The sequence below is a fragment of the Varanus komodoensis genome, unplaced genomic scaffold (assembly GCF_004798865.1).
Source record: "Varanus komodoensis strain SLA01 unplaced genomic scaffold, ASM479886v1 scaffold3, whole genome shotgun sequence".
Lineage (NCBI taxonomy): Eukaryota > Metazoa > Chordata > Lepidosauria > Squamata > Varanidae > Varanus > Varanus komodoensis.
Genome location: NW_025335761.1, coordinates 53,106,098 through 53,132,009, shown reverse-complemented (window position 1 = coordinate 53,132,009; position 25,912 = coordinate 53,106,098). Strand labels below are relative to the sequence as shown.

Genomic DNA, 25,912 nt, shown 5'->3' with positions numbered 1-25,912 from the left:
AACTGCTCAATGTCTTCAAATTTACCCCATGTTAACAACAACTGTGCATGGGCTAATCATGGTTTATACCATGTAGCTGCTGCCATCAGACTCTCAGCATACCAGTCTTGCAACTTTCACTGCCTTGATAGGCAAAAAGACTTGTCTAGACAGTTCCCTACAGCATTTCAGGTTAAAAACCACAGCCAAAATGTTCCTTCATAGCCAAGGAGCTGAAGGCTGTAGTACCAGTAAACCTCCCTTCCCCTATCATCCTGCCTTAAAATGTAATATATCAGTCCAATACACATATTCAAGGACAGAAAATTTTCTTTAAAAAACAAGCTGTCAGACACAGATAGTCTCCAGATATCAGACCTGCTAGGGAGAGGCTGCAGTAGTGATTCACACTTCTAGCTCTAATATCTGGAAGAGAGCCTGCATGCAATGAGAACATGAATCCAAAGTCAGAGCTTCTTCCTCTTCCAAAGTACATGCTCCCGATTTGACATTACACCACACAAATATATTTATGCATCTACTTGTTTGCTGCTCTTTATGTTGCCTGAAGCCACTCTGGTTATTAAACTGATTTATCAAAATTCTGTACTACTATGATGTGTTAGCTGCACAGCTACTATTGAAAATAGTGCAGAAACTTCGACTGGTACAAAGGTACAATCAGGTTTCAAGGGTATTCTGCACCCTTGAGCCCATTATGTCAATATTTCAAGACCTCCACTAGTTTCCAATTTGTTTCTAGGCCCAATTTAAAGTGCTAGGTTTGCCCATGGGACCTACCTAAGGCTTGACGTCTTCAACCAAGGCCCATATCAGCATGCCTAGACCCAATAAAATGCAGTGGATACCTATAAGGGCAAGAACCTTTTCACCAGTGCCCCCTCCCCAGTTAATGAATGCTCTCTCCAGAGAAGAGCATTTATTTTTTATTTCTCCTGGATGTTTTAGACTTTATAATAACTTGTGTTTTTAACACAATTGTTTAGCTCAGTGAAAACTTTATTTTCATCTCAGTTCTAATGTATCACTGGTGCAATATTTTAAGCAATTTGCTTTGATTTTATAGCTGTCATTGCTGCTTCCTAATTTGTCTTAATGTAACAGTGAAGTTTAACTTGTTTTCAAACTGTAACCAAATAAATTATTTTTGAAATGCTAATGAATGGAATGAATGAATGTGCCCATGGCCTATAGACTGTAATCCTGATAGGAGGTCATACAGAATAGATCTAACTCACACATAACATAGTTTTAACAGCATCTAGCACCCAGAAAATACAGTTCATGAAGAAGACAACCTCTTGAAGCAGGTGGTCAGGTTTTCCACAAGATGAGCTTCTTACCTCCACCTCATCTAGCCCTGTGTCACATCCCTAGTATCTTTGGATGTTGTTGTTAGTCGCGAAGTCATGTCCGACCCATCGCGACCCCATGGACAACATTCCTCCAAGCCTTCCTGTCCTCCACCATCCCCCAGATTCCTATCTTTGGATAGGAATGGGAAAAAAAACCCCTTCCTGAAACTCTAGGGACACACTGCCAGTCAGCATCTACAATACTGGTCTAGATGGATCAATGGTCTGACTCAGCATAAGGCAGTTCCCAATGTTGCCACCCTCGGATGCATGTGTATCATCAGAACATTACCAATGTTCAGCCACACACACTTAACTGGACTGATTTTATAAAATTAAGCCCACACACAAGTCACAGTAACACCCATGTTCACCAATTAAACTGAAGCAATTGTGGGCCTGTGAACTGTTTGCTTGTGTCTGTGTCCTGTCTTACCCACTACCATACGTTAAACAACCGGGTATGGAACCAAAACACAGTAAGTACTGTGGAGACGTCGATCTAGCTACAAATACTTTGGATAAGCACATTATTTTCTATGAGCAGCAATTATTAATTTTACATTACATTTCTATCTGCCTTTCTTCCTCTCGCAAGAAACCCAAAGCAGCTTAGAGTCTTCTTTCACCTCATTTTCACTTAACAACCACCATGAAGGGTAGGCGGGACTGAGAGTGAATGACTGACCCAAAGCAACCCAGTAAGCTTCATGGCCAAGCAGGGAATAGAATCAAGACCTCATGAGTTCCCAGCCCAGCACTCTAACCCACATATCATGTGACCACATGTGTCAAGTAATGTGGCCATGTGACCACATGTGTCAAGTAATTATTCCAGCTGGTCAAATAGAGTAGCATCAAAAAACTACTTGACAGTTTTTACTTCTCTTTGCTTTCAGACCAACATAAAGCTAAACATGTAGGAGTGCACTGGGGGAAAGGGCAATAATATACATACAATTACTGCAGTGCATAACACTTTTCTTCAAGATTCATCATTCCATTATTTCTCCCATCTAAGTTGTCATTTCCTTCACCTCAAAAATCAGTATTCTACGGCCAGTGAGCACATTTGGTCCTTAGTGAGATGACTGGGGGAGGGATTCCCCTCCTAAAGTTTTTAATTTTTCTTAGACATCTTTTGTATTCTTCCATATTTCAGAGTTTCCCTAGCCTGCTTTCCCCTCATGTGTGCAAAGTACAGTTTTGAGTACATAAAAAATACCCCTCAGAGAATTTAGACTATCATTAGTATACACAAAAGAGAATGGCAGTAAGATGTTGTGGTGTGAAGTCCTTCTGCTCAGGATTTCATTCACCACCTATCCCAGGTTTTCTTTTCTCCCAATACAAAATTCAGTTAGCATTCCCTGCCCACTGAGCATGCTCAGACACTGAGCTGAGGTATTTTTGCTCAATTTGGGGTTCACTGAACCTTGCAGATACTTTCATCTTATGTATGGATGGTGCTGTTTTGATTACACAAGAAACAGCATTTGAGAAACTGAGATTGCTATTTGCATATATGATGATGCAACTAATTAATCTCCACTTAAAGCATTGCTTTATCACCTGCTTCTCAGGTGGAAAACATCTGGATGAAGCTCTGGCTTGTTTATTCCCATGTTTCCCTGACTGCCCAGTTCAGTGCACTCTGGAATTTAGGTTACATTCAGCCTTTCTATTAATCCCCCCCCCCGCTGCCCCCACTGCTGGAAGAACTGTGTCCAAAATCTATTTATAAAAATCATGAGTGGAGGGGGAAAGAGAAAGAACAGAATGAAGGGAAGGGGGAGTCTGCATTTATTTTCCTGGAACAGTTAATGTGTTTAACCTACAGACAAATTCCTTTGCCTACTCATCCACAAGAGCAGCCCAGTCAAGATCTACACCTTTGGCAGCAAGCATAGAGTTTGGATTCCTAGCAGTGAGGTGAGAGGAGATGGCAAAACTGCTTTTGCTCTGAGGAATTCCCCCATTCAGACCAGGATTCTCAGAAACAGTGCTGGCTCCAGGTTTTTAAGGGCCCTCATGAAATACATCCTCAATGTGCCCCCTCCCTCAGTGAATCTACTTTCTTATCACTATTGTCACCAGCAGCTCTTGTTCTTCTTTTTCTCTCCCATCACTACTAGTCTTCAGTTGTCTGACAGGCAAAGAGCTAGTAGGCTGTGGCACCTGCTGCTAATCCTTGTTGGGGCAGATCAAGAGGCAACTGAGTAAGCAGGATGTAATGGTGATGGGAAGGAACAAGCCCAGCAAATTCTTGTCAGTTGGGTTCTGCAGGGCTGTGATGTGGGCTCTTAGCTGGTGCTGACCCCGTCCAGACACATTTGCCATTCTGTATGGGGGGCGAAAGTGGCCAAGGAAATTGAGGAAAACCAGCCAGTGGATAAGAGTGAAGTAGCTCTCCCTGCCTCTTTTTCCTTGTCTTCCATCACCACATAAATATACTGCTTTACCCCAAAAGAGCAGAAGCCAGGATTCCAAGGTCCCTGTTTGCTGAACTTGTAAAAACTTACTTGAACAAGTTTAAACTACTGTTCTCCCCATGGTTATTCAACAGTTACTGTTAAAGTTTGTTGGATCCTGGGGAACCCCATTCCTTTCTAAACAAAATTGAAAAAAACCAAGTATAAAGAAGAAAGATTTAGCTTTTTAAAATCTTCATGCACTACCAGCTGGGCAACAAATTGCCCACAACCATTACCCATTATAGTCCGTCAATTCCCATCTTGTACAATTAACATAATCTGCAATACATCTAGGAAATACTTAACCAGGTTCACACATCACAGGAACCCATGCTTTATTTAACCCATGAATTACTGAATTCTGAATCTCTGACTTCTTGTGACATGCGCAAACTAGCAAAGCATGGTAGGTTAACCACAAATAACCCAGGGGGAGAATCTTGTGCTTGATATTGGATGAAAACTACTGGATTGTTTAAGCTATGTGTTGTTGTTACATGAGATCCCTGAGCCATGTTCCCAGGCTACAGAGGCAGCAGGCAGCAAAGGTCAAAAAACTGAGCTGCTCTACGTGCCAGCACTAGAGTTGCAAAGGCATTTGGGTTACAGAGAGAAAGTGAGAGCTGTGGGGAACACACAACTTGGCAATTGAGAAACAAGTTTCTTCAATCATCTGCCTGTGTTACCCTAATGCAGCAAACTATGAGTTAATCATGGGTTCAATAAATTATAGGTTAGCATGCAATCTAAGTCACTGTGTTTCTCTTGCCAGTCTAGTTTAGTAGTGCTAAAGCAGTGAGTGTCAGCCACTACGTCTTACATATTTTAACAGTGACTGGTAGAATTAAAGCTGTCCACAGACTGCTGGGGAAGACTCCTGCGAGTCCCTTGGACTGCAAGGCGATCAAACCAGTCAGTCCTAGAGGAGATCAACCCTGACTGCTCTTTAGAAGGCCAGATACTGAAGATGAAACTCAAATACTCTGACCACCTAATGAGAAGGAAGGACTCCCTGGAGAAGAGCCTAATGCAGGGAACAATAGATGGCAAAAGAAGAAGGGGACGGCAGAGGATGAGGTGGCTGGATGGAGTCACTGAAGCAGTTGGTGTGAGCTTAAATGGACTCCGGGGGAGGGTGGAGGACAGGAAGGCCTGGAGGAATGTTGTCCATGGGGTCGAGATGGGTCGGACATGACTTCGCGACTAGCAACAACAACAGATTCAGGATGCCAATTTTATATCCAAATTTTCTTTTCTATCCAGGGCATTTGCCTTCCAGCCAATGAAAATCATTGCAAAGAGTAGTAAAAGTTTAATACTTCTCTCCCATTCCCTACTCACCACATCATTGGGTATGTAGCAGCCATGCCTGCTTCTTTTCTTACCTCTCTTAGATGGGGCCTTTATTAAAGAAATTGTACAATACAGCAATATGACTGAGCAGAAACATCCACAACAGAAAGAGGAAGAAAAGAATCATGGAATAAAAACTCATGAAATAAATGCAGACCCAATTCATACATAATTGGTAAGCAAACACAGAAGAAATCAGCAAAAGAGAAAGCATAAGAACCCAGATCAGAGAACTTACAACAATCATACAACCAAACTTAACATTTAATATAATATAAATTTCAGGGACTATCTTATTGCATTGTGTTAGAGCCTAGTTTATTTTTCCTTGTTCAATCCAGGACAGCTTATAATGTGGTAATTAGGAACTAGCACAATTCCCAGCTGCGCTTCTCCTTACACAATATGGAAAGCAAAAGAGAGACTAATTAAAGTGAAGGTAAATGCATAGTAAACCATAGTTTCCTTTCTTAGTCTGTGTATTAAAATTTCCTGTTACCGGCTGACCTTTTGCTAGCAAATAAATCAACAGACAATCGCCTGCAAAGTATATCTTAAATACAAATGTTATTTTGGAAAACAAAGAGATTTTTGGAACTCTTTTGAAACACTTCAGTTGAAATTTAACAGAATGAAAATTTCATCTTAAAAAATGTCAATGTGCTTACAAGAAAAATATGTAGACTTTCATAAAAAATACCAGGATAAGAATAGCAAATCTGAATATAAGACCTGAGATTCTAACATTGTTATCATTTATTCCTATATTCAGGGAATCTAGCCAGATGTTGCTTCAGAGCACCTATCTCAAGCACTGTTTCAAATTCAAATCACAGGACATGTAAATTTGATGACCAACAGTACTGACAAAACCCCTCATTTAAGTGGACCATTAATTACTCATTAATCTGGGATACCTTCGTAGACACTGGTCAGGCTTCTGTGATGTCACAGAAACCTGCAATTAGGACAAACCTTTGTCTCTCTCTCCTTCTGGCCTTCTTAATAAGTGGGCTGTTATATTTTAAAAAGCAGATTTCCTCTAATTCCCAAAGAATTACACTAGCCTAAAGGACATAAAATTAAAAGTTGCTGGGGAAAGTTCTACCATTTGTTCTGGAATTCAGATACATACTTGTGTAGATTATTATTCCACCAAATGTTATTTAGCTGGCCTTGTTCCAATTGTAGAAAGGCAGGGCATAACTTTTTAAATCAAATCTTCAGAATAAATCGGACAACTTTTCTTCTTGCTTCCTCATCCCTTCCCACAATATATGAATAATCCTTCCCAAAACAGATTTTTTAAGAACTGACTTGCCTCATATCTCTACCCATCAAAATACACATACAAAGTTCTGCAGTTCTCGTTTAGTACTATTTTAACAGGGTTTAGATGTGATTAGTGGTGTAGCTGGTTCAAGATCCTGTATCCTCATACTAAAGGGGGTCAGAGAAAAGGAGAATCAATACTCTGTCACCATGACAACCAGAAAGCAGCCTAGCTTGGCCTGGGGTGAATCTCCTCCATTGAATTACACTGCTTCAATTCCTCCCTATAGCGCAGATGAGGCCTTTGGCCTCTGCCTGTATAACTAGCTTAGTCAATTCTCTTTCACAGCCCTCTACATAGCAAAACAAAATGGAGATCTCCTTGCTCCATTTTAAGGGACATACGTATATATGGCTCCTGACATTCTGCCATTTTCCAAGACTTTGCCTAAGTTATTCCTAATGGCAAAATCATACTCAACAACCAACTATAAATAATGTTCTACTGTGGTTTGCATGGAAGAAAGTTAAGGAACATTACATGATTCCAGGAACAAATGTGTTGGAAAGTCTCCAGTCAAATGCAGTCAAGAAAGACATAGTAATGGCAACCCTAATGCACAGAAATTTGCAGATTGCAAAGATAATTATATCTCATCGCTTCCCAATTTTTAAATAATAATTCTGCTTATTCTTATTTATGACATTTACAGAGTCATGCCAGTTAGTTATACAGAGATTGGTTAACATGCAACCTTCAAAACCAGGATGACTATCAGAACTGCCCTGCTGAAGCCTTTAATTTTATTTGAGGGGTGGGGGAAGCACTGTTTGGCTAGCAATTCATCTGACTAGCAGGAAACCACTGGAAACCAAACAAGCAAAGCACAACAGGGAAAATTGCCCTGTTTCTTTCTATTACCTGGTGAACTGGAGACTTAATGCCCTTGGAAATAGAGATTCTATTTCTCTATGCTTGCAGCCAGTAGTAACTCACTGATAAACATCAATCCGCCATGAATTTCTCCCAGTCATTTTTAAAGCTTTCTGTGCCAGTGGTTATTACCAGCTACTATGACAATTAATTCCACAAGGTTAGCAGCCACATATGAACAAGATTCCAGTAGAAACATGAGACATATAAAGGAAGATAAGCAAGGTCTTCCACCCTTTCATACCTTTTCAAAGTCAGCTTCCAATTACTAAATTATAGCACTAAAGCTATCATATTATACAAATGTACCTAGAAGTCAATCCTGTTAAACACTGTGAGCTGCATCCAGTACCTGCCTTTCATGGACAAAAGGCCTCCTCTCACAAAAGGAACCTCTGGTTGATTTGGGGGGATCCCCCACTGCTTCACAACACACACCACTCATTAGGGTCCCCCAAGCTCCATACAGTAACTTCAGGGGAACTGAGGGGCTGCTTTGGGAAGAAGGAAACAGGAAAGTCTGCTTTTGCCAGCCTAGTTGCACATAGCTAGGTCTGGATTCAACTCAATGTGACTTACATCAGAGTAAACATGCACAAGCATGCACACTGAATATAATTTAATTTTGTCACTTAATCTACATCACATTTGTGTCCTGTCCCTCAGCATAATGCAAGGCAGTAATGATGAGGGGGTCATTCAATTTTAATTTTCATAAAAACCCCATGAAGTAGGTTACCTTCAGGGGTGAGGGGGGATTTGCAATCAAAACTCAGACCCAGCTTCCTTCCTCTGTCTTCTCTCATGGGACTCATTGCAAGTCCATCTGTATTATCCATTACACACCACACTGGCCATTTATACAGGCTACCATGGGTACATAATACAGGTATCTTCAGAGATTGGTCATGAATTTCCTTCTTTTGGAGATTTATCAAACTCAAGCCTCTTTTTCAGCAGTCCAAAAACCTTCTATGTTAGAAAGATTATCGTGACCATGGTAAAAACAAAATCATTTATGAGGCATATTTTTAAAGCAGCCTACTTCACACCTTCCAGACAAAAACAAAAAAGCACTTTAATTTTAATTTTGATACTACTATTGTAGACATAATTGCTTTAGAATATGATCCATTTCAGTATAAACAAGTTTCAATTAAATGTTACTCATTCACACACAGTAGAATAGTGGATCAATTATTATTGCAAAGTACATTAAAACACATTAACAAAACTTCCTCCACTGTTCACATTACCTTCCTTCAACAGTCATTCTCCCCAAAAAAATCACTGTTTGCCTAAATCAATACAAGGTGAAGCACAAGTAAAAAAGGCTACTAGTTGCATATGATACAAACCCCATTTTTGTCAGCCACCTCAAAAAGTTGCACCATGCCCGCCCCTCAAAAATAGCTACTCCTGGTGATTCATGATCCATGAGAACGTGGCAGCTGTATGAAGGGGGGAGAAAAATTGAGTGCTCATCTTGTTCAAGAAGAAAGCTTCTCTGCTCATGCAAGAGTCCCAAGCTGAAGAGTTTTAAATTAAATTAATCCACCTCTTTACTTTGTGCAGCATATAAAAATATGTATGTGGACTGGCCTAATCCAGACCTCTGGTACACTCCAGATGGCCTTAACCCCTTCCCCTAACCTTCCACCAATCTTAGAATCATAGCATAGTAGAGCTGAAAGGGACCAAGAAGGCCACTGGGTCCATCCCTCTACTGAGTGCAGGACTCCAAGTCAAAGCATTCTTCACAGATGGCTGCTAGTTGCATCCTGAATGCCTCCAGGGTGGGAGAGTCCAAAATCTCCCTAAGTAACAGGTTTCATTTGTCATATTGCTCTAATGGCCAGGAAATTACTCCTGATGTTCACCTGGAATCTGGATTCATGTAACATGAACCTGTTGTTCAATGTTCTTCTCCTTGGGATGATCAAGAAAAGATTCTGACCTTCCTCTGAGTAACAACCTGTACTTGAGGAGTTCTATCATATATCCCTTCAGTCTTCTTTTCCTGAGGCTAAACATGCCCAATTGTTTCAACCTCTTCTCATATGGCTCTGTTTCCAGAACCCAGACCATTCTAGTTGCAGTTTATTCCTACAGATAACCCTTCCCAATTTATGTGCATCCTTCTTTAACTTTGGTGCCCAGAAACTGGCAGTTAAATGGTTTCCCCTATTTTATAAGTTCTTCCCACATTCTAAAATTCCTTTACTAAACCTGGGTTAAGGCTGCAGGAGGACCCTTAAACTAAAATATGTTACTATCTGTGTCTCTTCTATTCTTCGGCTCCACTGCTTGTGTCTTCAGCCCTGGCAATCACTGTATAATGCTGCCCCAGAGAGATTTTGTGTATAATAATTCTTTATTTCATTTTTAAACCACCCAACAGCCAATGCTCTCAGAGCAGTTAACAAAAGTTAAAAACACAAACAAAAATTAACATAAAACAACAAAACAACATCACTCTTTTGGAGAGTCTCCGAAACTATATTTAGCCCTCACACCAAAAGGGACTGAACAACCCAGCATAAAAACTGTTCAGACATCTCAAAACATTTAAGATAGTCAGATCTATAAGCTGATAAGTGAGCATTTCCACAGAAAGCATTATATAAATTTCCCATTCCCAAAAAATCATAGGGTAAAAGCTAGTGTCATGCAACCAAAATCTAGCTCATGCAGAGGAATTTCCCCTCTTCTCCTTGCACCAGCCCATAACCCTTTGCAGAAAGGCATTATCACTGACATACGTATGACAAGCTTCCTGCAAAGAAAACAAATGGAAACAAAGTAACACAAAAAACAGGGAGAAATTCTGCTTTAATGCTTTGCTACTTAGAAAATATGCCCATTTTTGACCTTGTCACTGTTTCTAAGAGCACTGTTAGAAAACATGAAAGAGTTTGAATATACCACTCCAGGAGAACAAGAGTCTTATCTGCCATTTCCTATTGTATGAATAGAAGCAGAGCTATTGTATGCCTCAGGGACACAACACTTTTACTCTAGCTAGTAAGATACCAGAGAGACTAAAATCTTCTCTACTCAAACAACGGAAACAAAACTAACTCTTAAGTGGCAATCCCCACCTTCCAACACTCACAACAGCTTTATTAATTTTGGTTTAATATGGGGGTATGTAAATAATTATTTTCTGCTTTTATGATCACTGCACATCACCTAATAATAACATTATCTAAGCCAAGATGAACATCATCTTGTGTGCTTGTATAACTCTCAACTTAGGGTTATGGGAGGGTTGTTTAACCATCAAATAACCCATGAAGGCTGGCTTTACACAACACAGCACAATCCCCTACCATCACAATCAGGGGGTGCATATTCCAAATAGCAGCTGCATGCACCCAGCACATTGTGGATTATTTAACCCACAATGAGCTGGCCCTGCCATGCAGACCACCTAGGAGTTCAACGCAGCAAAATGTTGCAACCAATCCTAGCTCTCCAATTAATCTATCCATACAATATATATGTTCTCATGCATTCTTTTGTCTCAATAACCTCTCACAGGGTGGCTAACATGCAATCCCAACTGCGAAGTTGGGCTCTGGCAGTGAGCCGGGGATTATCTGATTCCTCCCTAACTTCATCCACTCCATACATATCCATGTTTGTTACATCTCAAGCAACAAGATCATGGATTGTGCATGCCCAGCAAATCAGCATTTGACTGAGGTACTTCTGAACTTGCATACAAAGTTTTAATCAAGTTTTTACAAACTGCCCTAGAAGTTCAAAGACAGTATATACATTTTTAATACATATAAAACAAACATGATTTTAAGTGAAACCAAGAAAAAATTATTTAAGCAAAACCAAGAAGGAATTATTTAAGCAAAGCACTACGAAAAGGAAGGAATAAAGGTTGGAAAAGAAGGGAACAGGTGAGGCCAAGCTCCAGTTATGAACTCCAAAACCAGTTTCATATTATGGGGATGAGCAAATCACCCTCCCTGCCCCTCAGTTTCATGTTCTCAGTAAACCATAGTTAACCTAGTACAGACAAAGCAGCAAGCTATGGTTGGCCAAGAACGTCGACATGTTTGACGCTGGAACTGTTTGCATAGCGCCAAACCACAGTTCAGATGAAACATCACACTAAACTATAAATCCTGACTTAATAAGCCAGAATGTCCATGAGTCCCATACAGCCTTATACAGCCTGCTTCTTTGCTTCTTCCTTTGCCCAAATGAGTAAACATGGCAGGTAAAAAGCTAGGTTACGATCTTGGCTTGTTTGGAAATCATTAGCCATCATTTGTTTTAATTAAGTCCTAGCTTGTTTTGCTGCTCACACAAAGTGAGGGACAAAGCTTCGGGATAAGGGTTCCATGAGCCTGCATGATGCTCATTAATCTAAGATTTTATTATCCAAATTGGGCCATCTGGCACAGGCCACTATGTGACGAGTTCCCCAAATTCTGGATTTAGAGGCTGTAACAATCCCAGTGTAATGCTTGGTATTAATAAAACATTGTTTGGCTATGCAAATGATTCCCATCTCTGCTCTTCCTTCAGTTTGCTATGTGGGTGGGGAGGCCTTTGATCAGAACAACACTTCACTGCGTATCACATTAAAATGCCACTTCAAACATTCTTGACAGGGATTTAAAAAAAAAAAAACCAGTTCACACTATAGCTACACGGTAGCTATAGTTAAAAAAACAAGAGGGCTGGTTCATACATTCAGCATAATGATGTGAATGAGGAGTGGGCCCAGATCTCAGGAAAACATATTCCTACCAAGGAAAGGAGGATATTGAATGTGAACTGGCCATTCATGTATATGTGCAATGTATACGGTTCCCTTAATCCTTCCCCCCTCATATTGATACGTGACATATGTTGATGGTGATGAGCACAAGCCTTCCTGAAGGCTCCCAAAAAGGGACACCAGTGGCTAAGAAAGCACAAGCTCCCCCCTCCCAACAAATATTTCCCAGGAGAGCTTAAAACAGGAAATATATACATACAGGCAGTCCCCGCAAGCATCTGAGTTACAAACATCAGTACTTACGAACAAACTGCCGTGAAGTCTCTTAATTTATAAATTCAAGTTAAGGACAAATGGTTCATAATGACGAGTGTGAATTGGTTTACTAGGCCTGCTGCAGAAATTCGTCATCACCAAAGAAAGAGGGGAAGCGAAAGGCCTCTCCATCTGGAGAGGGAAATCCCTCTGGCCTTTCCTCCATGCAAAGAGGTGGTTCTGGTGCATGAAAAGAAGGGAGGGGAATAAGGACATAAGAATGGAGTAAATGAAGAGGAGCCCTGCTGGAATAGACCAAGGTCTGACAGAGAGAGGAAGAAGCAATCCAGCACACATATAGTCAACAGTATTAAGAGTTAAAGTTTGTAGAGGGAGCTAGCAATATTTACGCCTTTCCCACTTTTGCATGGGTCCTGTGCACCTAAACCCTGCAAATGTGGAGTGCCAACTGGATACGGAAGTGTTTCTTAAGTGTCTTATATGCATCGAAAGATAAAATACATATGTATACTAAAACATTTGGGTTACTCATGTGAAATACAACTTGTACTTATGCAATCTAACTTACATATAAATATGACTTAAAGATGTTCTTAGGAACAGAACTCATTCGTAACCCAGGGACTGCCTGTATATTGATTATTTGTTACTTATAGAAGTTGCACCACATCCTTCTGAATGTGGCTTACTCTTGATAAACACATCAGAAAGCCCAATAAATGTTTAAAGCCTTGTACACATAAAGTAGAAAGCAAGTCCCAATTCATTCAAATTCCAGACCTTTGCAGCTCAAGAGGCCAGACAAAATAAAGCACTTTTAAAACTCTGCTAAGAGTACACATCTATGGCTTCCTGAAATTATCAGGAGTGGGAGAGAGGGGATTACTGAATGCCAGCTATGAGGCTCTGCAACCTCAGAGCCAGGACTTCAAAAGCATAGCCTCAGCTCCCCCACAGCCCTCATGGAAGGAACCATGCTGGCTGCTGCTCCAAGATTACAAATCAACTTTGAAGAAGAGGAAATGGGGTATCCTAGTGGGGGAGGGGGCAGGGAAGGAGGCTAGGGCAGAGGGCTTCTGCAGTATCCAAATAGTGTACCAACCTCCTTCCTTCCCTTTTTACAGCACTTCTAGATTTCCAAAAAGAATGGTCTAGATCAGGGGTCGGCAACCTTTAACACTCAATCTGGACTGTTTCCCACACAAAAGAAAACACCGGGAGCCGCAAAACCCTTTTGACATCTAAAATGAAGATAACAATGCATATATCATTTTTTACCTTAATGTTATGTATATCTTCATTATGATTTAGCTGCAGCTCTTGTTCAGTCACTAAAAACTGTTATTTTTAATCTTACATTATAAACTAGTAGGACTCCTTTCATCTATTTTGAATAGCAGAACAGCTTCCTGAAGAGTCAAAGTCAGTGCTAAAGGGCTGCATGCATTAAACAGCAAACCCCATAAGTTCGTCAGCAGTAAAAGCAAATGAATCTACCCACGTATCATTAAATGTTTGGTTTTCTTCAGAAACTTTTCTTTTCTTTGATTTATCCATGGTAGGGTGGGGGGGAGAGCTCAGTAAATCAGCCCAGGTCAGCAGAGTGGCTGTGCTGGAGATATAGGTGTGTTTAGTGACTGATTAGCAGATGAGAGGTCCCAAGCACAGCTTTTAACATTCAGATGAAGGAGATTACCTTGGGACAAAGAGAATCTTTTCAGCAGGGTTTTGTTTTGTGTAACATGAGAGCCTGCAGGAAGCTTGTTTAGCAGAGGAATGTAGCTGATTTACTTAACTAGCTAAACTAGCTAGCGCTGTGGTGTTTTGAGCGACAGAGGGAGCCGCAGCAGAGGGGTTCAAGAGCCATGTGGGGCTCCGGAGTCGCGGGTTGCCGACCCCTGGTCTAGATGAAATGCAGAGTGTGAAGACTGAGACAGCAGAATTTGCTGCCATGCCTCACCCCATGCCTTGGATACTTGTATACCTGATTTCAGAGGCTTGTATGAATTAAGTATGGAAAGCGATAGATTAAAAATGAGAACGACCACAAAAAGGAACGCCCTTAGTACAGTAGCCTCCAATATTTGCTGGGCTGGAACCAAAGAACTAATTTTCTTCCAAATATCAAGAAGGATGTACCTTCCACACTTGATGAGGCCCAGTGGACTAGTCCACTTTGTCATATAAGCTTTTGCTCATTTTTGGTCTTTGCTTCTCTACTGCTCTTTGGAGGATTTTTAAGACAGGCCTTGGCCCTGATTCCTACTTCCATTTTGTTTTACATTACCTCAGACAACCTTTATTCTTATGTATTTATTTTGTTTTAGCTTAGTTATATTTAAGGCAGTACAAACAGTCCTGTTCTTGACTTAGCAAAGTTGACTATGACAACACATTTTTAGAACATTAGTTTATCCTAATTCTGAGCTACTCAAATTAGCACATATGCTAATTTGCTGATGTAAAATTTCACAAGATGTCATAAAAATTGTCCTACAGAAGATATATAAAGGGAAGGAACCATGCAAGAGGAAGATTGTCAACCCACAAATTTTTAAACCATTCTTAAATTAAGAGCCATTTAGCAAATTACTATGCATGTCCACTCAGAATTTAGTGCCACTGAATTCAATGGGATTTAATCCTTTAAGTGTATACAGAACTGCAGGCTTAGCTACCTTTCAAAGATAATATTTCTATCTGTCATGGTTACAAAGAAAAGGTTTAATAAGGGAACAGAAAGTCCAAAGTTATACATTCCAAAAATGTAAACTTACCATACACACACACACACACTTTCTGGTCATATGTGCCATTATTATTTTGGGCCACTCTGAGGATAACATAAACTACTGCTGCAGGTGCACTCAGTTTGCTGACCTACAATCCTAACTAAATGTGGCTGATCGTAAACCTTCACAGCAAGATTTCTAACCTGACAGATTTAAAACACCTAACTCAATTGGATGCTATGTAAATGGATTCACAGAAAGCACATAAAATCATCCAGCAGCCATGGCTGCTCATTAAATGTTTCCAATTCTAAACCTGAGAATTGGGATGCTCTGAATAATCCTTTCAGGAAGCTAACAGCAGCCCTCACAGCGTGGGCTTCCAACATGGTTCTCTGTACTAAACATGCTGAAAATAAAGTAAGAGATCACTGGAAAGAATGCTACAGCATCCCTCAGCATCCGTATTTTTATATAAGTTTTGCAAAACTTTTTTTATAGAGTGTTAACTATTGCCTGACTCCTTCACAGTGCAAAAACAAAATCACAGGTTGCTCGTGGGTCTTTTCACTAAACAACAGATGCAGCAGGCAAGGACAGTGAGAAAAAAAACATTTACATATCAATACTGCAATGCTATGAAGGCAGCTGGGATCCCATGAGGGAGCAGGTAAAGGTAGAAGAAAACAAACAACCCAGGGAATGAGAAAACAAACCACATTTATTGTTCAGTAATCTGCTAACTAAACCATAGGCAGGCAAGAAACGATGGTTTAAATAGACACTTTTGATGAGTTAGTGTAGATAGTGTTACATGCAAACCAGGCCAGAGAGAAAAAGGAGGAGGAAAAAAGTGGCAGGAAAGAGACAAGTGAGGACAAAGAGGTGATCCACTTTTAGCTGATCCCATTTCTTCAGTGGAGCTCTTAACATAACAGACACACAAGATGGGATAAATAACTCACGGTGAGGCTGCAGCATGTACATCATTTTAAGTATGCACTCATTCAGTGGTCATATGTTATATAAACCCATGGAAAATGGGTTTTCTCATGGGCCCTCATGGGAAAATGAGGGCCCATATATGCCCTCCCGCCCCTTGAGATCAGCAACGGATGCCCTTCTCCGGGAACCCTCTGTGAATGATATTAGGATGGTGAGTACCCGGAGGAGGGCTTTCTCTGGGGTGGCGCCCCATCTATGGAATGCGCTCCCCAGAGAGGTCCACCTGGCACTGTCGTTATTTGTTTTTCGGCGCCAGGCTAAGACCTTTTTATTTAAAACTTATTTTAATTGTTAAATTATTGAATTAATTAGGATTTTAAAATTTTTAGCTGAGAATGCACTGGGGGTTTTTTAAACGTTTTTTTAATTGTTATATTATTATTATTTATGTATGTTTTTATGTTTTCTTTGTGAGCCACCCCGAGGCTTTGTTGCGATGGGGCCGGCATAGAAATATTTTAAATAAATAAATAAAATAAAATGTATTATGCAATAGTTAAACAATCATTGTCTGTTTTAGGATTGTGCTAGCAATGTTTTAACACACACATATCCCCTGCTTGCCAGGTTCACATGAAACAACTGTGACACAGACTTGCACATGCAATCTGATGCCCATAAGGGCTGCAGCACACCATAGGGTTAAATAACCCAGAATGAGCCACAATGGGTTGTCTGTACCCAAGTAATGGGCATACTCTAAGTAAGCCTCACACTGTATATAAGCCATGGTTCAGATGGCTGTCTCTCTTGCCTGCACAGGCAACCCCTTCACAAAGTGAACCACAACAAGTATTTCGAGAAACCTTCATGTTCTCATTAAGGCCAGAGAGAAGCCTGAGTAGGAATTGAATTTTATATCTTCAAATAAGGGAGAATCAGCCACTGCATATTTCCTTGTCCCATTCCCTGAACATGGCCTGACATATCCTGAAACATAGATAACAAGCTGTAGAGCCTAATATATTGTTTGTCTTAGGCCTCTAAACATGCAGGGCTTCATCACCAGTATCAAGTCAGACATTTTGAAGATATCTGGCAATCTCAGAAGTTTAGAACCAATTTAATAAATTATTTGTTGGTACTGAATGACACAGCAATGCTGGTTTCATTTTCTCACGGACCAACACAACTTACCTTGCTTTCAACTATGGTCTCCATTTTACTGAGGTCTTTACCAGCTTCCAAGTAAGCTAGGTTATTAAATCATGATTTGAAGTTGGTGCATGAAAGAACCTCAGCTATTGGGTGGTATAAAAAAGAAACAAACAAACATGGTTTGATATCCTGGTTTTTTTTTTCTAAAGCTGGTAACCATAGTTTCCTATGTCAGATGAAATCATAAATTAAAACCTTATGATTTGCCTGTTACACGGAATAGTGAAATTGCTAAGCCACCAAGCGTGCTTTATGATTAATGGGGTGGAATAAAAGTCTAGTAAATAAATAATAAAGGACTGTAAAGAACAGACTTGTTCATACCTCACCTTATGAAAGCTAAATATCATCATTTGTAATACTTCAGTGATATCAGTACTGATTTTTGACTCTTCAACAGACTGCTGCAAAAACCTCTCCCAAAGTTTGCTTCACAAAGCAGATACTTAAAAGGTATTTGCAGGACACAAGTAGTAAATACCCTTCTTTTTAAAAGTATGCATTTCAAGCCAGTATATTTGTGTTTGTTTTAGAATGAATTGTGCAGATTTGAGTCATTACTGCACCTTTATAAGCAGCTATTAGAAGTGCAAATTACCCACTTTTCAAAGAATCAGAATATTTTTACCAATTTATATGGGGGGGGGGGCTTTCAAGGTGGAAGCCTGGATATTATTTTGTGATTAGTAGAAATTTGCATGATCATCATAATCATCATCAAGTGTTTGCTTTTCTTTCTCTGCTTATTTTTCTCATTTCTGTTAGCCTAAACTCTGAAATACAGTGATACCTTGGCTCATGAACTTAATCCGTTTCACAACTCTGGTTGTGCACCAAGTCAAATTTCCCCATGAGGTTCAATGTAAATAAGGTTAATTCATTCTGTAAATACTTTTTTAATCACAGGGAAGATGGGCACAATCGCGGGTGCGATCATGGGTGCGCTCGGGGAGGGAGATAGGCACGATCGGGGCCATCTCCCCCCGCCCCGAGCATGACCGCAATCGCGCCCGTGCAGGGAAGACGAGCAGGATCGTGACTGTCACCCAATGCAGAGTTCACGACCTGAAGAAAATTTTCCCCTAAATTTCTGTTCACGAACTGAGGTGTTTGTGAGCCGAGGTACCTTTGTAATGACTTCTTTTTTTTTAATAAAAGGAGAACTGTACTGTGATTTTAGCGGAGCAATCTTATGCATGTCTACTCAGTTCAATCAGCCTTGTACTTAAGATTGCATTCTGAAAGTACAGTCCTATTCATGTCTACTCAGAAGTAAACCCACTGAGTTCAAAGGGGCTTATGCCCAGGTAAGTGGGTATATGACTGCAACCTAGAATAAGTTGATGAAGATTCAGCAATACTTACCTCTGACTAGTTACTTTTCAAATCAAATATTCTTAGCAATGAATCTACTCATATTTTGGGGGTCAGGGTGGTAGAACTACTGAGCTGTCATAATTTCTTCCTTCCTTTCTCCAGTTCAACCAGAGCATATTCCATCATAATTTCAACTGGTTTATAACCTAACTTCTTATAAACACTAGAAAATATCAGAAGTTTCTATATGTAATTTGGGACTAGGATCTGTAATGAGGAAGGTAAGTGCATGACAGGTTGCAGATCAGCAGCAGAGCACATATGTTGTGTAAGCGGAAGGTGCCGGATTCACTCACTGGCACGGGCTCCTTGGACCCATGGCCTAACTTAGTGTCAGGCAACTTCCTGTTTTCCTCACTATTCTCACTACATCAGATACACTATTTTGGGAAATTTTCCAGGAAGCCTTATAGGAGAGTCTATTGTGCTACATTCAGACTCCCTGAAAGAAACAACAAAAAGTGGAGTAGGTTATAGCTATAGCCTCTTCCTGGTAGGACAGCATCTCCATTTTCTTTTTAATAAAAGGAAGGAAAGCAAAAATCAAATGACTTACACTTTGCTTCAGAAATATTCTGGTTGGGTGACCAGACAAGCATACCAAGATTCTCTCTGTCCTGAGACCGCTTTGCTTGTTTAGCTGCAGAGAAAACAAAAATATAATGGGTTAAAAAACCAACAGGATGAAATTTTAATGATGTGAAGCAATGACAACGGAAATTGGGAGAGCAATATCACAAATGGTGAATCACTGCTGTCCTTTCCCAACCCACAGGAGTTTGAGACTCTCAGCATCCCTCCCGCGCATGCACGCACACACACAGTATATCTCAACAGTATTTTGCTGGGCCATCTGAAGATGGTGCAACAGAATGCAAATTGTTTCAAGCTTCAAAGTCTTTGTCTTCAGGCACCCTCAGGGAACAGCCAAGACAATATATGATTGAATAATAGATTTATAGCAAAGGCTGCTATTTGAGTCTTCCTGTCCTGAGGACAAGGAGGAGAGAGCAAGCACAGAAAAATGGGAAATTGGACATCTTGGGTCAGCATGTAGAGCTGGATCCTTTACTTAATACTAATACTATCCTTTACTTAATACTTAATACTATAAATAGCTCCAAGCACAGGATTGGGACCTGGATTTTGGAAGTGGTTAATGCTTCTCTGAGGGAGGGTCGAGTGCCTGCCCCTTTAAAGGAGGCGGTAATACGACCGGTCCTGAAGAAAGCGTCACTGGATCCAGAGATGACCACTAACTATAGACCTGTGGCCAACATCCCGTTTCTGGGCAAGGTGTTGGAGCGAGTGGTGGCGGGACAACTCCAAGCACTCTTGGATGAAATTGATTATCTGGATCCTTTTCAGTCCGGCTTCAGACCCAGGTACAGTACTGAATCTGCCTTGGTCGCCCTGTACGATGATCTGTGCAGGGAGAAGGACAGGGGGAGTGCATCCCTGTTGGTTCTTCTGGACCTCTCAGCGGCTTTCGATACCATCGACCATGGTATCCTTCTGGATAGGCTAGCGGGATTGGGGGTTGGAGGCACTGCTTTGCAGTGGTTCCGCTCCTATCTCAACGGTTGATTCCAGAAGGTAGTGCTGGGGGACCATGTCTCTGCGTCATGGCAGCTATGCCATGGAGTACCACAGGGCTCTATTCTATCCCCTCTGCTATTTAACATCTATATGAAACCGCTGGGAGAGGTCATCCGGAGGTGTGGGCTGCGGAATCATCAATACGCTGATGATACCCAGCTCTACCTCTCGTTTTCCACTAATCCAGGTGAGGCAGTGGCTGTGCTGAACCGGTGCTTGGCCGAGGTAATGGAATGGATGAGGGCCAATAAACTGAAACTCAACCCAGACAAGACGGAGGTCCTGTTGGTTGGCGGATCGGGCTTCAGAGAGGGCAGATTTGACCTGGTCCTGAATGGTGCAACACTCCCTCTTAGGGATAAGGTCCGCAGCTTAGGAGTACTCCTCGACCCGGAGCTTTCTTTGGAAGCTCAGGTGACAGCGGTGGCGAGGAACGCCTTCCTTCAGCTTCGGCTGATTAATCAGCTGCGCCCCTACCTGGAATACGACTGCCTGGCGACGGTGACACACGCCCTGGTGACTTCCCGCCTAGACTTCTGTAACGTGCTTTACGTGGGGCTTCCCCTGAAGACGGTCCGAACACTTCAATTGGTGCAAAATAGAGCTGCCAGGTTGCTGACGGGGACGGGGCGTTATGCTCACATGACTCCAGTCCTCCGTCAGCTTCACTGGCTGCCCATTGAAGCCCGGGCCCAATTCAAGGTGTTGATTATGACCTATAAAGCCCTAAACGGCTTGGGTCCTGGCTACCTGAACGAGCGCTTACGTCCGTATATGCCCGACCGCCCTTTGAGATCTACGGGAGAGTCCCTTCTCCGGGAACCCTCCATGAAAGAAATTAGGAGAGTAAGTACTCGGAGGAGGGCTTTCTCTGAGGTGGTGCTCAACCTATGGAATTCACTCCCCAAAGAGGTCCGCCTGGCACCGTCGTTACTGGTTTTTCGGTGCCAGGTAAAGACCATTTTATTTAAACACCATTTTAATTGTTAAAACATATGATCTGGCCAGGGCAACTTCTTCTTCCTTCTCTTTTCTCCTCCTATACTATTTATTTACTTATTTTATACTGATAATTTTAATTTTATATTATTATGTTTGTAACTCAGTATATTTTTTGTATTTTTGTATTTAATGGTAATTTATTATGTTCTATTGTATTTCAATGTATTTTATTGTGTTGTAAGCCGCCCCGAGGCTTCGGCAAGGGGCGGCATAGAAATGTTATAATAATAATAATAATAATAATAATAATAATAATAATAGCCATGCCAGCCAGTTGATATATATTGTTGCAAGTGATAAATAGTTGGGGAGGGGGCATAGTGCGGGGGTAAAACACTGGCTTTGCAGGCAGAAAGTCCCCAGTGTATCCAAGTAGGTCTGGAAAACCCCCTTCCTGGAGAGTTACTGACAGAATCAGCCTCAACAATCATGCAAAGCAAGAGCCACCCACTGAAGGAAGATGTTTCTTTTCACAGCTGTCAAAAGTAAAATTGTATTTTTAAAGTCAGAATCTGAAAGAGATTTTTAAAAATGCCAGGCATGTTTCCTGCCAGAAAAAGGCAAGTGTTAGATAAAGAACAAGTACAGAAGTGAGGTCACCTTTAGGACACATGACTCCCCCAAACTGTCCTCCAAGTTCCTGATGCAATGGGAGTGAATGATGCATCAGCCCATTTTTGAAAGTTAGGAACACTTTTGTTACATTTGACAACTTGCATTTCCACTGCTGTCACATGTAGCCAAAGGGGAAAATAAACTTACAGTATATGTACCTGCAAGATTTTGCAAAGTCCCCTCCAAATATTGCCTACTCAAGACTCCCAATTCCAGTATCCACACCACTTGTACAATTAGGCAAGTACAGGCAAAATTTTAAAAATAATCTTCCAATGTGCCTTGGGGGCACTTTGAAGAGGGATCATAAAAGCTGACTCTTGCGATCTCAAAGAAAAAAAGATTGAAGCACAAAAATCCACTGTGCGCACAAAGCAGCTTGTGATCACTATGATGAAGGCAGACAAGACTCAGCGTCTGCAATGTCCCCTAGGATAGCTCTCTGTGGATCAAGGAGACAGAGGAGGGAGGAAAGGCCAACAACCCATTATAAGCCCAATCATCCTGTAGGGTTCCCATGAGTTGTTTGCCCAACAGCCAACCTACTCTGGCTTATTGCCAGGTTGTCTGATGTGGCAGATGAAGAATCCCACTTTCTTCACTCAACTCACTAAACAGCACTCACTGTTTAAAGCACAGTGGCAGACAAATTGAAGAAAAGCAACATATGCAAACTAGTATGAAAATCGTGTTAATGTGTATTACTTCAGACAATTATTTGACTGTACTTCAAACAAACTGCAAATAGTCTCAAGACAGCAGTTTGCTTAAGAAAGAGCCAAGAACAGGATTACAAATCCTCACAAGGCGTCATCCATTACACAATTGTTGAACTGATTTTGTTAGTCTAAAAGGTTTTAAGTTCTCATAATTATACAAAATTTTTCAGAAAACTGAAAACCTAAAGAGTAGTGCTGCATGATTTAATTTTGTGGTTCATGCAGGATTATAAGAGAGCTGTTTGTAGTTGTTTTGTGAGAGTTTGTCACAATATAAGTAAAGTTCTGTTACTTATAGGGAGTACTACCCTCATTTCCAGCTTCATTTGTTACTTTTGCAATCATCCCATCATTTGAATGTCATCAACTGTCTTAAGACTAGTCTTACCCAACCTGGTTCACTGTGGTTATGTTGGACTGCAAGTTCTGACATTCCCAGTCAGTATGGGAATGATGCACCCTTCAAGTGTCCCAACATTAAAGCAATTAACACACTTGCTTACTGGCAGCTGTGACTGCAGTGAAATTGGTTCCTTCTGATACTGCAAACTGCTGGTTTAAGGCAGTTGTTTAGTGTGCTGGGGATCAGATCTTCCCCTGGCCTTGTACTCAGCCTTTTGGGAAGGTTGCTTATCCTTTGCCACACCTTCCATAGGAGCCATTTTGAGATGGTAACCATGACAGATTGTCAAGTTGCTAACGTGCTCACTAGCCAGAAAAGTCACCCATCCCTGGTTTTAAAAGAATGAAATAAAATGTCTCCTCTCAAACCAAATGAGGCCACTGAAAATGTCGGCTATTTGAAGACTCAGTTCTGATATTGAAAACAAATCCCTAGGCTGAATATATGTATGCTCAGAAGGATCCTTCTAAGTGTATTTCTGGCCCCTATTCAATGACATTCTGGTACTTTTTGAAATGTAGGAGATCATCATGATAATGCCCACAGCCATGTCCTTTAAGGACAGTACAAAAAGTGCAGGCAGCTGTGTTACTCCCAATCAACCACCCAGTTTTAGCTATTTTCATCTCTGCCAGCAGCAGGTCTTTTTAAACATAAATTGCCACTGAAGACCAAGCAACCCTAAAATACTTTGAGTTTCAACAGAGAATAATATATTGTTTGGAAAATTCATTGCCCCCCCACCCCCGCTCAACTCACAGAGAGCTGCTATTAAGACTGCAGCTAAGCTCAGAGGGCACAGGGAAGCTTGCAGAGGGTGACAGATCATGAGAGTGTTCTTGCAAATCAAAAAGTGCTAGAGCTATGATTCTGTAAACCTCAGCCACACTACTACCCCTAAGCCACTGTTATTCATTTGGCTCGTGGCTGCTGGATCTTGGGGATTCAAGGGAAAAAATCTAACTAGTTCCTTAAAGTCTGAGTCCTGCCCCCTACTCAGGGAACTAACTGGGAGAGTTCAGGTGGTGGTAGTGACAGACAGAAGTACTTAAAAAAAGAAGCCATCTTTGTTTCCTGGTTTAATTGTGTCTGTTTTGTACAGTGGTTCTCTTCAATGTTTCCCTGAGATGGTTGGACCCAAAGATAATGGTCAATAAATACAATTAATGGATTGACTCCATATAGGAAGCACAGCCTTGAATTTACAAGAGCTGAGCAGGGCTGTCATGAAAAGGGTTTCATTCATAGGGTCATCATAAGTTATGACAACTTGACATAACCACTACAATCACTATGTGCTTTAAACAGAAGGCCTGGATGTGAAATTCACTTGGGTTAATTACTGAAACAAGAAAGGAAAGCAGGCTGAAGGATTCATAGATTAAGGCCCAAGAATTTTACAGGTTGCCTTCTTGAGCAAGCTTGATTTCCCCCAAGCCCCTCATTGAGCAAAATCAGGCTATATGCTTGAAACAAGAGATTACAAACTATTTTGAAGAACTGCTCCCCAACAACTGTAAAGTGCTGCTATCTACTTATCTGGGCAGCTAAACTGCAGAAAAGGAAACATGGCTGTTGCATAATCATACCCAACCTCTCTACCATGAGTCAACCAAACCAGCTGCCTTTTAAAAGAGAGATGGGGTGTGGTTACTTTAGGTTTGCTGTGCCAGGAACAACATCAGCACCAGAAACCAGCCCTAGAAAGGACAAAAAGTAACCCTGAGTTCAGTAAAATTTATGAATTCCTATGTTTGCAAACAGATTACACATGTTGGAAGCAAGAAGACAACTTCAAAATAATAGTTGCATAGAAGTGTGAATGTGGCCGAATCAAGTAACTCACTATTCCAGGTTTCCAGAGCTGAACAACCTACAAAGGAACTGATTACAGGTACCGCACTTAAGTGGAACAGGCAGGCAGGCATCTACTCCTGTTGAAAAACCACTGTTTTTTTTTTTTTAATTGATGGACAGTTATTATGTGTGGACCAGATCTATGAACACCTGCTCTGAGAGGATTATTCCATCTCAACTTTCTACAAGGCCACAACCACCAACTGCACTGTAGGAGAGATTTCATTTCAAAAATGAAAAGGGAGGCAAGCCAGTGAAGACCACTTCTGATCCCTACTCCAAGCTGTAGAGTACTTCATTTCCATTTATTGGGCTTTCTACTATTAACTACCCAACTGATCCTTACAATTTTTATTTTTAATATTATGTATAGCACATTTTATTAATGCATTGTTGTACCTGCAACCTTGGAATGATTATCATCTTGAAAGGCAGTATATATATATAATTGCAATAAATAAATAGCCACATTCTAGAATGATTTCAAGTTTACTTATGAACATGCATAGATACAGTATTTGAAGTACACCCGGATCTGTAACTAATAAACGGGGTGGGGGTGCCATTTTACAACTGCAATTCTATCAGTCCTTTAACTTCAGCAAAATTTCCCTCAAGAAGGAAAGGAAAGGAAAGGAACGGAACGGAACGGAACGGAACGGAAAGGGGTTGTCTTTCTGCTTATTCTATCATTCTACCCTAGCTAACATTTCAAGTTAAAGAGGTTTTTACTGTCACAGGTACTGCCAAACTGCAAGTCTTATGCTGCAATGAAAATTATTTCATTGTACAAAAGGCAGACATCAGTTAGCAGCACCATGCACTGAACTTTCACATCATTTATTCTGCTATTTTCAGACTAAGGAAATAAATGGCAACATCAGAAAGCCTCTATCCAAATACACAGTTTTATCTAGTTGAGTTGCCAGTCTTAGAGAGTAACTTTATTTCTGCGGGGTTTATCACATTTTGAGAATTCATTCCATTCTCAGAAACAGAGTTGCACAACCCGCCTGCCACTGCCTGCCCCTGAT

General features: G+C 40.9%; 1 protein-coding gene across 3 annotated transcripts in view; it reads right to left on the bottom strand.

The window, feature by feature from the left end:
• RCOR1 (REST corepressor 1) overlaps positions 1-25,912 on the bottom strand; it is a 167,609-nt gene that overhangs the window by 90,388 nt on the left and 51,309 nt on the right. For all 3 annotated transcript variants that reach the window (XM_044437196.1, XM_044437197.1, XM_044437198.1), the window contains exon 3: positions 19,240-19,323. In XM_044437196.1, coding sequence (XP_044293131.1) covers positions 19,240-19,323 — 84 coding nt within the window. The remainder of the gene's footprint in view (positions 1-19,239; positions 19,324-25,912) is intronic.